The following is a 14,128-nucleotide window of genomic DNA, read 5'->3' as shown; positions in this document are numbered from 1 at the left end:
AATTATACCTCAATAAAGTCTGGAGTTGGGGTGGAGAATGGTAGCTGTCATGTTCACCTTTGTCTTCTCAGGAGAGTGTCTGATACGTATTAACTGAGCAACTCAACATTTGCCGAATTGAATTTAACTGGAATAACCTAGTGGACAAGTTTGAAGTTTGCTTTAAGTTTGAGGGGAATAAAAATGTGTTATGAAAGCAGCCCTGAAGTGCTGCATAGCTGTCCTTGTAGTGACTGTGTGTAGTTATGATCCAAATTGAATCATACATTATTTACTCCATGTTTATCCGACTGATAACATTTTTCTTTTTCTCTTCCTAGGCCAAACCTTTAATATGTCATAACTGTAATGTTGCCAATATTTCTTAACTGGCATCCAGTAGCCAGAATCTCTTCATTGAATCTTCTCTGCACGAAGACATATTTAGCTTCCTAAATCTTCCTAAATCACTTGTGTCTAATGAACTAAAAAGGCTCACTATTACCTTCCAGGGGCTTCCCAGGTAGTGCTAATGGTCAAGAACCCACCTGCCAATGCAGGAGAAGTAATATACGTGAGTTCAGTCCCTGGGTTGGGAAGATCCCCTGGAGGAGGGCGTGGCAACCCACTCCAGTATTCTTGCCTGGAGAATCCCACAGACAGAGGCACCTGATGGACTGCAGTCTGTAGGGTCGCCAAGAGTCGACAGAACTGAAGGGACTCAGCATGCATGCATGCATTACCTTCCAGACGTTCCTTAGCCTTGCCATTCAAAACTGCTCCCCTGAGGCCCAAACTGCCTCTCTAAAACTTCTGCTTCGTCACTCCTCTGACATGAGCCTAAGGTCCAGCTAAGTAGACTTATTCCATGTGGTCCCAAGGAACCTGGACTGAATCATTCAACAGGTATTTAAGTCAACAAATGCTTATCATTCACCTTTCAAAGGATTTTGCACCTGTCATTGGATTGCTTCTCAATATTAAGAAGAACTCTCACAGAGCAGCCCAGAGATGAAATGGGCTGCTACAATTACTAGGCTAGGGCTATACACACCACTTTATATAAAACAGATCGTCAACAAGGACCAACTGTAGAGCACAAGTAACTATACTCAGTACTCTGTAATATGGGAAAAGAATCTGAAAAAGAATAGATGTTTGACTATGTATAACTCATTTTTCTGTACACCTGAAACTAACACATCATACATAAATCAACTATACTCCAATATAAAATTTAAAAAAAATTTTTTTAAGAGATGTCCAAAAGGGAATTCAAGAATTGGATAGGGGAGTAGCCCAGATTATCTAGAAATCCCTTTCTGGTTGGTCCAGATTATCTAGAAATTCCCATTTCTGATTGTAAATTTTATTCTATTTAGAACTGCCCATGTGTTTTTCCCAGTTCATGCTGCTTCCCCTACTCGGAAAGCCTTTTTCTTATTCCTCATCTATCAAATTCCTACCCATATTTATAGGCTCAGATTAGGGACCCCCTCCTTAGGTAGTCTCTCTGACTGTTCCAGTTAAGTGACAAAGCTCAAAGAGCATTTATCATTCTGCCTCACATTTTATTCTTTTGTAAATGTGTAACTATATTTAACTACTAGATTCCAGGTTCCAGGAAGATCTTATCAATTTTTTCAATCACCTCTTACCTGGTTCATAAGGAGGTAATTAATTAATAAATATATGTCAATAAGATGCCAAATAGGCATTATACATTTTCCTATGTTTAATATTTAATTGGAATAAATATAACACAGACAAGAATCCATCCAATAGCATGCACTGAATGAACACCATTGACTGTGTGGTTTAACTGTACCAACTGTAAGCATTTCCACACTGGCCTCCATCCTTTTTACCTTGGAGGTGATCACTGACTTGGCAGGTTATCATCCACTTTCCAGGATTCTCAACTATCATTTCTATTGTCAGGAAGGTGGCTGGGAACAGGTTGACGACATCAGTCCGATGCCCTCTGCTGATGAAGGTGTTACCATAAAAATAGATGGAATGGATGTCTATCTCATTCCCCATCCCAAATAGGTGCCAGGACACTGATTCACCAACGCACATATCAGGTTCAGGGAAGTTTCCAAAGAGGTATCCATTGAGCGCTGAAAAACAGAAACACCGGTGAAAGACACTCCCCTGCAGAGCCCAGCAGAACCAGAAACAAAGGTAATACATACTCTAGCACAGCTGAAAAACTAGCACAGATCACTGGGTTGTAATATTTTTGTGCAGAAAAAAATGTGGCTTCTTTGATAAAATGCAATCCCCAAAGGAATGAAAAGCATTAGTCTTTTCAAGAGAAAAGCACTCAATAAAACTGATCAGCAGTAGGCACACAGCCTTGAGCTGCTCTGGGAACACAGTGAGATCAGGAGTAAACCAAAGCGCTGTTTATAATTCCAGGGCTTGGCTACCTCCTACTTTCATCTCTATTTGTGTATGTACCTTCCCCACCAGATCTGTTCTGTGTAACTAGAAACCCTGTCTTACCTCACGTTGGGAAAGCTGACATACGGTAGCTACTTAAGTGACAAAAGCATGCAGCAAGAAGGAAAAGAAATGATTAGAAGGGAGGAATGAGGCAGTGCAGTTCAGTCACTCAGTTGTGCCCGATTCTTTGTGAACCCACGGACTGCAGCTCGCCAGGCTTCCCTGTCCAACACCAACTCCCGGAGCTTGCTCAAACTCATGTCCGTCCAGTCGGTGATGCCATTAACCATCTCATCCTCTGTCGTCCCCTTCTCCTCCCACCCTCAATCTTTCCCAGCATCAGGGGCTTTTCCAGTGAGTCTGTTCTTTGCATCAGGTGGCCAGAGTATTGGAGTTTCAGCTTCAGCGTCAGTCCTTCCAATAAACATTCAGGACTGATTTCCTTTAGGATGGATTGGTTGGATCTCCTCGCTGTCCAAGGGACTCTCAAGAGTCTTCTCCAACACCACAGTTCAAAAGCATCAATTCTTTGGTGGTCAGCTTTCTTTATGGTCTAACTCTCATATCCATACGTGACTACTGGAAAAGCTATAGCTTTGACTAATGGAACTTTGTTGGCAAATTAATGTCTCTGCTTTTTAATATGCTGTCTAGGTTGGTCATAACTTTTCTTCCAAGGAGCAAGCGTCTTTTAATTTCATGGCTGCTGTCACCATCTGCAGTGATTTTTGGAGCCCAAGAAAATAAAGTTTGTCATTGTTTCCCTATCCATTTGCCCTGAAGTGATGGGACCAGATGCCTTGATCTTAGTTTTCTGAATGTTGAGTTTTAAGCCAACTTAAAGGAATGAGGCATGTTACTTTTTTTTTTTTTTTTTGCCATTTCTCCCATCCCCATCCCCTGCCTGTTGTAACCACCAATTTGATCTCTGAATCTATGAGCTTGGTTTTGAGGAGTTTGCTTGTTTGTTAGATTCCACATATAAACAAGATAATACAGAATTTGACTTCTGTGTCTGAGTTATTTCACTTAGCATAATGCCCTAGAAGTCTATCACGCTGTTGCAAATGGAGAGATCATTCTTTTTTTATGGCTGAATATTCCACTTAATATTCCTTTATCCATCAGTGGACACAGGCTATTTCCATATATTGGCTATTGTAAAAAAATGCTGCAGTGAACATGGAGGGGTGTGTATGTCCTTTTGAATCAGTGTTTTCCTTTTCTTCAGATAAATACTCATGAGTACAATTGCTGGATCATATGTTAGGTCTATTTTTATCTACTTATCAGGTAACTCTATACTGATTTTCATAGTGGTTACACTAATTTACATTTGTTATTTCTTGATAATAGCCATTCTAACAGGTATGAGATATTTCATTGTGGTTTTGGTTTGCATTTCCCTGATGAGTAATGATGTTGAGCATCTTTTCACGTACCTATTGTCCATCTGTATTTCTTATTAAGAAAAATATATATTCAGATATTCTGTTCATTGTTTAAATAGGATTGTTTGGCTTTTTACTATTGAATTGTGTGAGTTCTTTATATATTTTGGATATTATTTCCTTATCAGATGTATGATTTGCAAATATTTCCTCCCATTCAGTTGGTTGGTTTTTCCTCATTGATGGTTTCCTTTGCTGTGCAGAAGTTTTTAGTTTGATATAGTTCGACTTGTTTATTTTTGTTTTTATTGCTTTTGTTTTGGTGTCAGATTAAAAAAATCACTACCAAGACCTATGTCAAGGAGCTCACCACCTATGTTTTCTTATAGGCGTTCTATACTTTCAGATCTTACGTTCAAGTCTTTAATCCAGTTTGAGTTAATTTTTGCATATATGTAAGACAGTGGTCCAGTTTCACTCTTTTGCATATGGCTGTTCAATTTTCCCAGCACCGTTTATTGAAGAGACTGTCTTTCCCTCCTATATATTCCTGCACGGGCTTATTTCATGGCTGTCTATTCTGTTCATTGATCTCTGTGTCTGTTTTCATGCCAGTATGGTCCTGCTTGAATTAGTATGAAGTGAAGTCGCTCAGTCGTGTCCGACTCTTTGCAACCCCATGGACTGTAGCCTCCCAGGCTCCTCAGTCCATGGAATTTTCCAGGCAAGAGTACTGGAGTGGGTTGCCATTTCCTCCTCCAGGGGATCTTCCCAACCCAGGGATCGAACCCGGGTCTCCCGCACTGCAGGCAGATGCTTTACCGTCTGAGCCACCAGGGAAGCCTGAATTCGTATAGTTTTGTAATAAAATCAAGGAACACGATGCCTCTAGCTTTGTTCTTTTTCAAGATTGCTTTAGCTATTCAGGTTCTTTTGTGATTCCATACAAATTTGAGATTGTTTTTTCTATTTCTGTAAAAATGGTATACCATTGAGATTGAAATAGGGATTGCACTGTGTCTATAGATTGCCTTGAATATTTTAACAATATTAATTCATCTAATCCCATGGGTACAAAATATCTTTCCATTTATTTTTGTCTTCTTAAATTTTTTTATTAATATCATAATTTTCAATATATGGGGTTTTCACCTCTTTGGTTAAATTTATTCCTAGATATTTTATTCCTTTTGATGAAATTGTAAATGAGATTGCTTTCTTGACTTTTCTTTCAGATAATTCATTATTAATGTACAGAAATGCAACAGGTTTTTGTGTGTTGACTGTATATCGCTCAAATTTACTGGAGTATTTAGCTTTTCTATATGTAATCTCATGTCACCTGCAAATAGAAGCAGTTACTTCTTTGTTTCAGATTTGGAAGATTTTTATTTCTTTTCCTTGCCTAATTGCTCTGGCTAGGACTTCCAATACCATGTTGAATAAAAGTGGCAACAGTGTGCATCCTTCTCTTGTTCCTGATCTTAGAGGATTAGCTTTCAGCTTTTGCCGCTGAGTATAACCTTAGCTGTGGGTTTGTCATATATGGTCTTTATTATGTTGAGGTGTGTTCCATTTATACTTTGTTAAGGGTTTTTATCCTAAATGGATGTTGAATTTTGTCAGATGCTTTTTCTATGTCTATTGTGATAATCATATATTTTTATGCTTAATTTTATTATTGTGGCACACAACTTTAATGGATTTGTGGAAGCTGAACCATCCTTTCATACTTGGAATATATCCCACTTAATCATGGTTGTGAAACTTTTAATGTATTGCTGAATCTGGCTTGCTGATATTTTGTCGAGGATTTTTACATCTGTGTTCACCAGGAATATTAGCCTGTATTTTTTCTTTTTTTGTGTGGCATCCTTGTCTGGTTTTGGTATCAACACAATGCTGGCTTCATAAAACATGTTTGGAAAAGTTTCTCCCTCTTCTGTTTTTTGGAAGATTTTAAGAATTGGTATTAATTCTTCTTTGAATGTTTGATGGAATTAACCAAAGAAGTCATCTGTTCCTGGACTTTTGTTAGTTGGAAGTTTTCTGCTTACCGATTACTACTTGCTATTAATCAGTCTGTTCAGAGTCTATTCCATCATGATTTAGTCTTGGTAGGCTGTATGTTTCTAGGAACTTATGCATTTCCAATAGGTTATCCAACATGTTGGCATATATTTGTTCATAATAATCTCTTATGATCCTTTGTGTTTCTCATCTTTCATTTCTGATTTTATTTATTTGAGTTCTTTCTCTTTCTTTTCAGTTCAGTTCACTTCAGTCGCTCAGTCGTGTCCGACTCTTTGTGACCCCCTGAATCACAGCACACCAGGCCTCCCTGTCCATCACCAACTCCCGGAGTTCACTCAAACTCATGTCCATCAAGTCGGTGATGCCATCCAGCCATCTCATTCTCTGTCGTCCCCTTCTCCTCTCACCCCCAATCCTTCCCAGAATCAGACTCTTTTCCAGTGAGTCAGCTCATTGCATGAGGTGGCCAAAGTATTGGAGTTTCAGCTTTAACATCAGTCCTTCCAATGAACACCCAGGATTGATCTCCTTTAGAATGGACTGGTTGGATCTCCTGCAGTCCAAGGGACTCTTAAGAGTCTTCTCCAGCACCACAGTTCAAAAGCATCAATTCTTCAGTGATCAGCTTTCTTCACAGTCCAACTCTTACATCCATACATGACCATGGGAAAAACCATAGCCTTGACTAGACGGACCTTGGTTGGCAAAGTAATGTCTCTGCTTTTTAATATACTATCAAGGTTGGTCATAACTTTCCTTCCAAGGAGTAAGCGTCTTTTAATTTCATGACTGCAATCAGCATCCGCAGTGATTTTGGAGCCCAAAAAAATAAAGTCTGACACTGTTTCCACTGTTACCCCATCTATTCCCCATGAAGTGATGGGACCAGATGCCATGATCTTTGTTTTCTGAATGTTGAGCTTCAAGCCAACCTTTTCACTCTCCTCTTTCACTTTCATTAAGAGGCTTTTTAGTTCCTCTTCGCTTTGTGCCATAAGGGTGGTGTCATCTGCATACCTGAGGTTATTGATATTTCTCCCAGCAATCTTGATTCCAGCTTGTGCTTCTTCCAGCCCAGCGTTCCTCATGATGTACTCTGCATATAAGTTAAATAAGCAGGGTGACAATATACAACCTTGACGTACTCCTTTTCCTATTTGGAACCAGTCTGTTGTTCCATGTCCAGTTCTAACTGTTGTTTCCTGACCTGCATACAGGTTTCTCAAGAGGTAGGTCAGGTGGTCTGGTATTCCCATGTCTTTCAGAATGTTCCACAGTTTATTGTGATCCACACAGTCAAAGGCTTTGGCATAGTCAATGAAGCAGAAATAGATGGTTTTCTGGAACTCTCTTGCTTTTTCCATGATCCAGTGGATATTGGCAATTTGATCTCTGGTTCCTCTGCCTTTTCTAAAACCAGCTTGAACATCTGGAAGTTCACAGTTCACGTATTGCTGAAGCCTGGCTTGGAGAATTTTGAGCTTGACTTTACTCGCGTATGAAATGAGTGCAATTGTGCAGTAGTCTGAGCATTCTTTGGCATTGCCTTTCTTTGGGATTGGAATAAAAACTGACTTTTTCCAGTCCTGTAACCACTGCTGAGTTTTCCAAATTTGGTGGCATATTGAGTGCAACACTTTCACTGCATCATCTTTCAAGATTTGAAATAACTCAACTGGAATTCCATCACCTCCACTAGCTTTGTTCATAGTGATGCTTTCTAAGGCCCACTTGACTTCACATTCCAAGATGTCTGGCTCTAGGTGAGTGATCACACCACTGTGATTATCTGGGTCATGAAGATCTTTTCTGTACAGTTCATCTGTGTATTCTTGCCACCTCTTCTTAATATCTTCTGCTTCTGTTAGGTCCATACCGTTTCTGTCCTTTATCGAGCCCATATTTGCATGAAATGTTCCCTTGGTATCTCTAATTTTCTTGAAGAGATCTCTTGTCTGTCCTATTCTGTTGTTTTCCTCTATTTCTTTGCATTGATCGCTGAGGAAAGCTTTCTTGTCTCTCCTTGCTATTCTTTGGAACTCTGCATTCAGATGCTTATATCTTTCCTTTTCTCCTTTGCTTTTTGCTTCTCTTCTTTTCACAGCTTTTTGTAAGGCCTCCTCAGACAGCCATTTTGCTTTTTTGCATTTCTTTTCCATGGGGATGGTCTTGATCCCTGTCTCCTGTACAATGTCATGAACCTCCATCCATAGTTCATCAGGCACTCTATCAGATCTAGTCTCTTAAATCTATTTCTCACTTCCACTGTATAACCGTAAGGGATTTGATTTAGGTCATATCTAGTGGTTTTCCCTACTTTCTTCAATTTAAGTCTGAATTTGGCAATAAGGAGTTCATGATCTGAACCACCTCCTGAGCCACCTGAGTCAGCTCCTGGTCTTGTTTCTGCTAACTGTATACAGCTTCTCAATCTTTGGCTGCAAAGAATATAATCAATCTGATTTCGGTGTTGACCATCTGGTGATGTCCATGTGTAGAGTCTTGTGTTGTTGAAAGAAGGTGTTTGCTATGACCAGTGCATTCTCTTGGCAAAACTCTATTAGCCTTTGCCCTGCTTCATTCCATGCTCCAAGGCCAAATTTGCCTGTTACTCCAGGTGTTTCTTGACTTCCTACTTTTGCATTCCAGTCCCCTATAATGAAAAGGACATCTTTTTGGGTGTTCATTCTAAAAGGTCTTGTAGGTCTTCAGAGAACCGTTCAACTTCGGCTTCTTCAGCATTACTGGTTGGGGCATAGGCTCGGATTACTGTAATACTGAATGGTTTGCCTTGGAAATGAACAGAGATCATTCTGTCATTTTTGAGATTGCATCCAAGTACTGCATTTTGGACTCTTTAATTCAGATGACCATCATATCTACTACTGTGGGCAGGAATACCTTAGAAGAAATGGAGTAGCCATCATGGTCAACAAAAGAGTCCGAAATGCAGTACTTGGAAGCAATCTCAAAAACGACAGAATGATCTCCATTTCCAAGGCAAACAATTCAATATTATGTTTCATCACTTTCTTATCATTCTTATCACTAAGTTATAAATCTTGGAAAGCTCGGTTTGCTATTTCTGTGTGTTTTGTATCCGGTGTTCCAGACACACAAAAGGCAGTTGGTTTGTACTCAATAACATGGGAGACACTCACCGTGCATTTTGTTACTTCTCTGGAAAACAGCATCTTCTTTGTCAACTGAATCAGGATCAGCGCAGAATTGTCTGATATTTTCATCGAGGTACCAGCTTTGATTCTCATCCACAAGAGTGAACATTATAACAAACTCCCGATCTACATCAGTCCTTGTTCCTGAATAGCTGTGAAGGATACCTATCAGGAACATTAAAAGAGTAAGAAAAATTCAAAGTGGACTAAACCAAGATGAGCTTTTCTTCCTGTCAATAGTATCAGATGAATTTGAAGATTTTTAAAGACTTATATGTACAAGAGTAACCCACAACATAAAAGCAGTGAAGGGCTTTGATGGAAATGACAGAACCATAGAAAATTCATGAAACAGAAATCCTCACAACCACAGGCTTGGAAACCTGACTATCCTTAAAGGAAATATACTTTATTGATAAAACATAGATACATCAAATCAATTAATAGGGTACAAAGTAGCAAGGTGATTATGTGGGTGAAATAATAAAGCAAAGCACCCCTGGTTATTTGAGTACATTTTACATTTTCCTATGTGTGGTGTTTTTGCATATAGGTTTCAGAATGCTATGATGTTTTTAGGCAGAAGTCTGAGTTATTGTCCCTGCTATGGATCTTCTGTGTTAGGAGAATTTCTTTAATCTTACAGAAAGTTTGAAAGAAGAGACACACTCTGTGTGACGCAAGGGGGGTGGGCAAGGCAAGACCTGCAGACTATATACACTCTTCAGCACACTTGGGAAGAGGTTTCTAGGCACAGAGGGGGAGAAGACACATCTTACCTTCTTTGCACACCAGCAGTGGGCCAATTAGCCCAGAACAGATGTCCTTAGGGGCATCAATATGTGAATGGTACACCCAAGTCAGGCAGTTTGCATCTGCTGGGGCAGGAGCATATTCTTCTCTCACTGGCCAGACGTAGGTATAGTTTTTGCCAGGAGGAACCATGTCATCATCCTTGTTCCTTCCAGACGTTCCATCTGGATACAGGGCTCCTTTCAAGAAAAATGAAACAGTTAAAACACAGAGATCACACATTATAGTGGAAAGAGCTAGAGCTTTGAAATCAAACATATATCAGCTAAAATGGGATTGGAGACTTGTTACTTAAATTTTCACTGCCTTGGGTTTCTACCAATAAAGCTGGAATGTTTACATCTACCCCACAGAGATGTAAGAACTATGTGAGGCACTGTATATTGTCCTGCACAGAGTCAGATACTTCATAAATGATTAAGAAAAGGTATACAAGAATACACAGAAGAACTATACCAAAAAGATCTTAACGACTTAGATAACCACAATGGTGTGGTCACCTAGAGCCAGACATCTTGGAATATGAAGTCAAGTGGGCCTCAGGAAGCATTACTGCAAACAAAGCTAGTGGAGGTTATGGAATTTTAACTGAGCTATTTAAAATCCTAAAAGATGATGCTGTTAATTAAAGTGCTACACTCAATATGCCAGCAAATTTGAAAACTCAGCAGTGGCCACAAGACTGGCAAAGACTGGTTTTCATTCTAATCCCAAAGGAGAGCAATGCCAAAGAATATTCTAAGTAACAGACAACTGGGCTCATTTCACATGCGAGTAAGATGATGCTCAAAATCCTTCAAGCTAGGCTTCAGCAGTATGTGAACTGAGAGCTTCCAGATGTACAAGCTGGGCTTAGAAAAGGCGGAGAAACCAGAGGTCAAATTGCCAACATAAATTAAATCATAGAGAAAGCAAGGGAATTCCAAAAAAAACATCTACTTCTGTTTCATGGACTATATGAAACCCTTTGACTTGACTGTGGGGATCACAACAAGCTGCAGAAAATTCTTAAAAAGAGATGCAAATATCAACCTTCTGCACAGCAAAGGAAACTATAAGCGAGGTGAAAAGACAATCTTCAGAATGGGAGAAAATAATAGCAAATGAAACAACTGACAAAGAATTAATCTCCAAAATATACAACCAGCTCCTGCAGCTCAATTCCAGAAAAATAAACGACCCAATCAAAAAATGGGCCAAAGAACTAAACAGACATTTCTCCAAAGAAGACATAAAGATGGCTAACAAACACATGAAAAAATGCTCAACATCCCTCATAATCAGAGAAATGCAAATCAAAACCACAATGAGATACCATTCCACACCACTCAGAATGGCTGCTATCCAAAAGTCTACATGCAATAAATGCTGGAGAGGGTGTGGAGAAAAGGGAACCCTCTTACACTGTTGGTGGGAATGCAAACTAGTACAGCCACTATGGAGAACAGTGTGGAGATTCCTTAAAAAACTGGAAATAGAACTGCCATATGATCTAATAATCGCACTCCTGGGCATACACGCCGAGGAAACCAAAATTGAAAGAGACACATGTACTCCAATGTTCACTGCAGCCCTGTTTATAATAGCCAGGACATGGAAGCAACCTAGATGTCCATCTGCAGACGAATGGATAAGAAAGCTTTGGTACATATACACAATGGAGTATCACTCAGCCATTAAAAAGAATACATTTGAATCAGTTCTAATGAGGTGGATGAAACTGGAGCCTATTATACCGAGTGAATTAAGCCAAAAAGAAAAACACCAATACAGTATACTAATGCATATATATGGAATTTAGAAAGATGGTAACCTTAACCCTGAGTACGAGACAGCAAATGAGACACAGGTGTATAGAACAGTCTTTGGGACTCTGTGGGAGAGGGTGAGGGTGGGATGATTCAGGAGAATGGCATTGAAACATGTATATTATCATGAAACGAATCACCAATCCAGGTTTGACGCATGATACAGGGTGCTCGGGGCTGGTGCACGGGGATGACCCAGAGGGAGGATATGGGGAGGAGGGAGGTGGGAGGGGGGTTCAAGAAAGGGAATACATGTACACCCGGGGCGGATTCATGTCAATGTATGGCAAAACCAACCAATATAATATTGTAAAGTAATTAGCCTCCAATAAAAAAAATAAAAAAGTGATGTGAATATCAAACCACCTTACCTGTCTCCTGAGAAACCTGTGTGCAGGTCAAGAAGGAACAGGTAGAACGTTACATGGAACAATGGACTGATTCAAAATGGGGAAAGGAGTACATCAAGGCTGTACATTGTCACCTTGTGTATTTATGCAGAGAACATCATGTGAAAGGCCGGGCTGGATGAAGCACAAGCTGGAATCAAGATTGCCAGGAGAAATATCAACAACCTCAGATATGCAGATGACACCACCCTAATGGCAGAAAGTGAAGAGGAACTAAAGAACCTCTAATGAAGGTGAAAGACAAAAGTAAAAAACTTTGCTTAAAACTCAACTTTCAAAAAACTAAGGTCATGGCATTTGTGTTCATCACTACGAAAAAAAGATGGGGAAAAAATGGAAATAGTGGCAGATTTTCTTTTCTTGGGCTCCAAAATCACTGCAGACAGTGACTGCAGCCATGAAATTAAAAGATACGAGCTCCTTGGAAGAAAAGCTAGACAGCATATTAAAAAGCAGAGTCATCATTTTTCCTACACACGTCCATCTAGTCAAAGTTGTTTTTTTTCAGTAGTCATGTCCAGAGGTGAGAGTTGGACCGTAAAGAAGGCTGAGGATTGAGGAATCGATGCTTTCAAACTGTGGTGCTGGGGAAGACTCTTGAGAGTCCTTTGGACTGCGAGGAGATCAAACCAGTCCATCCTAAAGGAAATCAACCCTGAATATTCACTGGAAGGACTGATGCTAAAGCTGAAGCTCCAATACTTTGTCCACCTGATGTGAAGAGCTGACTCATTGGAAAAGACCCTGATGCTGGGAAAGACTGAAGGCAGGAGGAGAAGGGGACGACAGAGGATGAGATGTTTGGATGGTATCACTGACTCAATGGGCATGAGTTTGAGCAAGCTCCAGGAGATAATGAAGGACAGGGAATCCTGGTGTGCTGCAGTTCATGGGGTCATGAGAGTTAGACACTACTTCGTGACTGAACAACAACAGGTTAAATAGAAGTCAATTTCAGGTGTATTCAAGTCCTTAAAGTAAAAGGCAAAACTGTAAAGCTTTAAGAAGGTAAAATGGGAGAATATCTTCATGATTTTAGAGTAGGAAGCTTTTCAAAATAATTATAAAATGTACTAATTGTTAAAGAAAGTACTGATAAGTTTTGACCACAATTACACTTAAAAGCTTTTGCACAATGAAGGAAACTTTAACAAGGTGAAAAGACAGCCTTCAGAATGGGAGAAAATCATAGCAAATGAAGCAACTGACAAAGAATTAATCTCAAAAATATGCAAGCAACTCCTGCAGCTCAATTTAAAAAAAATAAACGACCCAGACAAAAAATGGGCCAAAGAACTAAACAGACATTTCTCCAAAGAGGACATACAGATGGCTAACAAACACATGAAAAGATGCTCAACATCACTCAATATCAGAGAAATGCAAATCAAAACCACAATGAGGTACGATCTCACACTGGTCAGAATGGCTGCTATCCAAAAGTCTACATGCAATAAATGCTGGAGAGGGTGTGGAGAAAAGGGAACCCTCTTACACTGTTGGTAGGAATGCAAACTAGTACAGCCACTATGGAGAACAGTATGGAGATTCCTCAAAAAACTGGAAATAGAACTGCCATATGACCCAGCAATCCCACTGCTGGGCATACACACCAAGGAAACCAAAATTGAAAGAGACACGTGTACCCCAATGTTCATCGCAGCACTGTTTATAATAGCGAGGACATGGAAGCAACCTAGATGTCCATCAGCAGATGAATCAATAAGAAAGCTGTGGTACATATACACAATGGAATATTACTCAGCTATTAAAAAGAATGCATTTGAGTCAGTTCTAATGAGGTGGATGAAACTGGAGCTTATTATATGGAGTGAAGTAAGTCAGAAAGAAAAACACCAATACAGTATACTAACGCATATATATGGAATTTAGAAAGATGGTAATGATGACCCTATATTTGAGACAGCAAAAGAGACACAGGTATAAAGAACAGACTTTTGGACTCTGTGGGAGAAGGTGAGGGTGGGATGATTTGAGATAATAGCATTGAAATGTGTATATTACCATATGTGAAATAGATCGCTAGCCCAAGTTTGATGCATGAA

The 14,128-nt window shown here is 39.6% G+C and overlaps 1 protein-coding gene across 2 annotated transcripts in view; it reads right to left on the bottom strand.

Annotated features, from left to right (window-relative positions):
• HEPHL1 (hephaestin like 1) overlaps positions 1-10,019 on the bottom strand; it is a 59,171-nt gene extending 49,152 nt beyond the window's left edge. Inside the window, exons 1-3 of one of the 2 annotated variants that reach the window (XM_088832159.1) lie at positions 9,811-10,019; positions 9,017-9,196; positions 1,848-2,102 (exon numbers count right to left, since the gene is read on the bottom strand). In XM_088832159.1, coding sequence (XP_088688285.1) covers positions 1,848-2,102; positions 9,017-9,196; positions 9,811-9,976 — 601 coding nt within the window. In that variant the 5' untranslated portion in view covers positions 9,977-10,019. The remainder of the gene's footprint in view (positions 1-1,847; positions 2,103-9,016; positions 9,197-9,810) is intronic. The other variant, XM_088832158.1, reaches the window with a different exon arrangement.
• Positions 10,020-14,128: the final 4,109 nt, after the last annotated feature.

This window comes from Moschus berezovskii, chromosome 25 (genome assembly GCF_049115385.1).
Source record: "Moschus berezovskii isolate FMDL1 chromosome 25, NW_MosBer_1.0, whole genome shotgun sequence".
NCBI lineage: Eukaryota > Metazoa > Chordata > Mammalia > Artiodactyla > Moschidae > Moschus > Moschus berezovskii.
The sequence above is the reverse complement of the archived record's forward strand: the minus strand, read 5'-3'. Positions and strand labels throughout refer to the sequence as shown.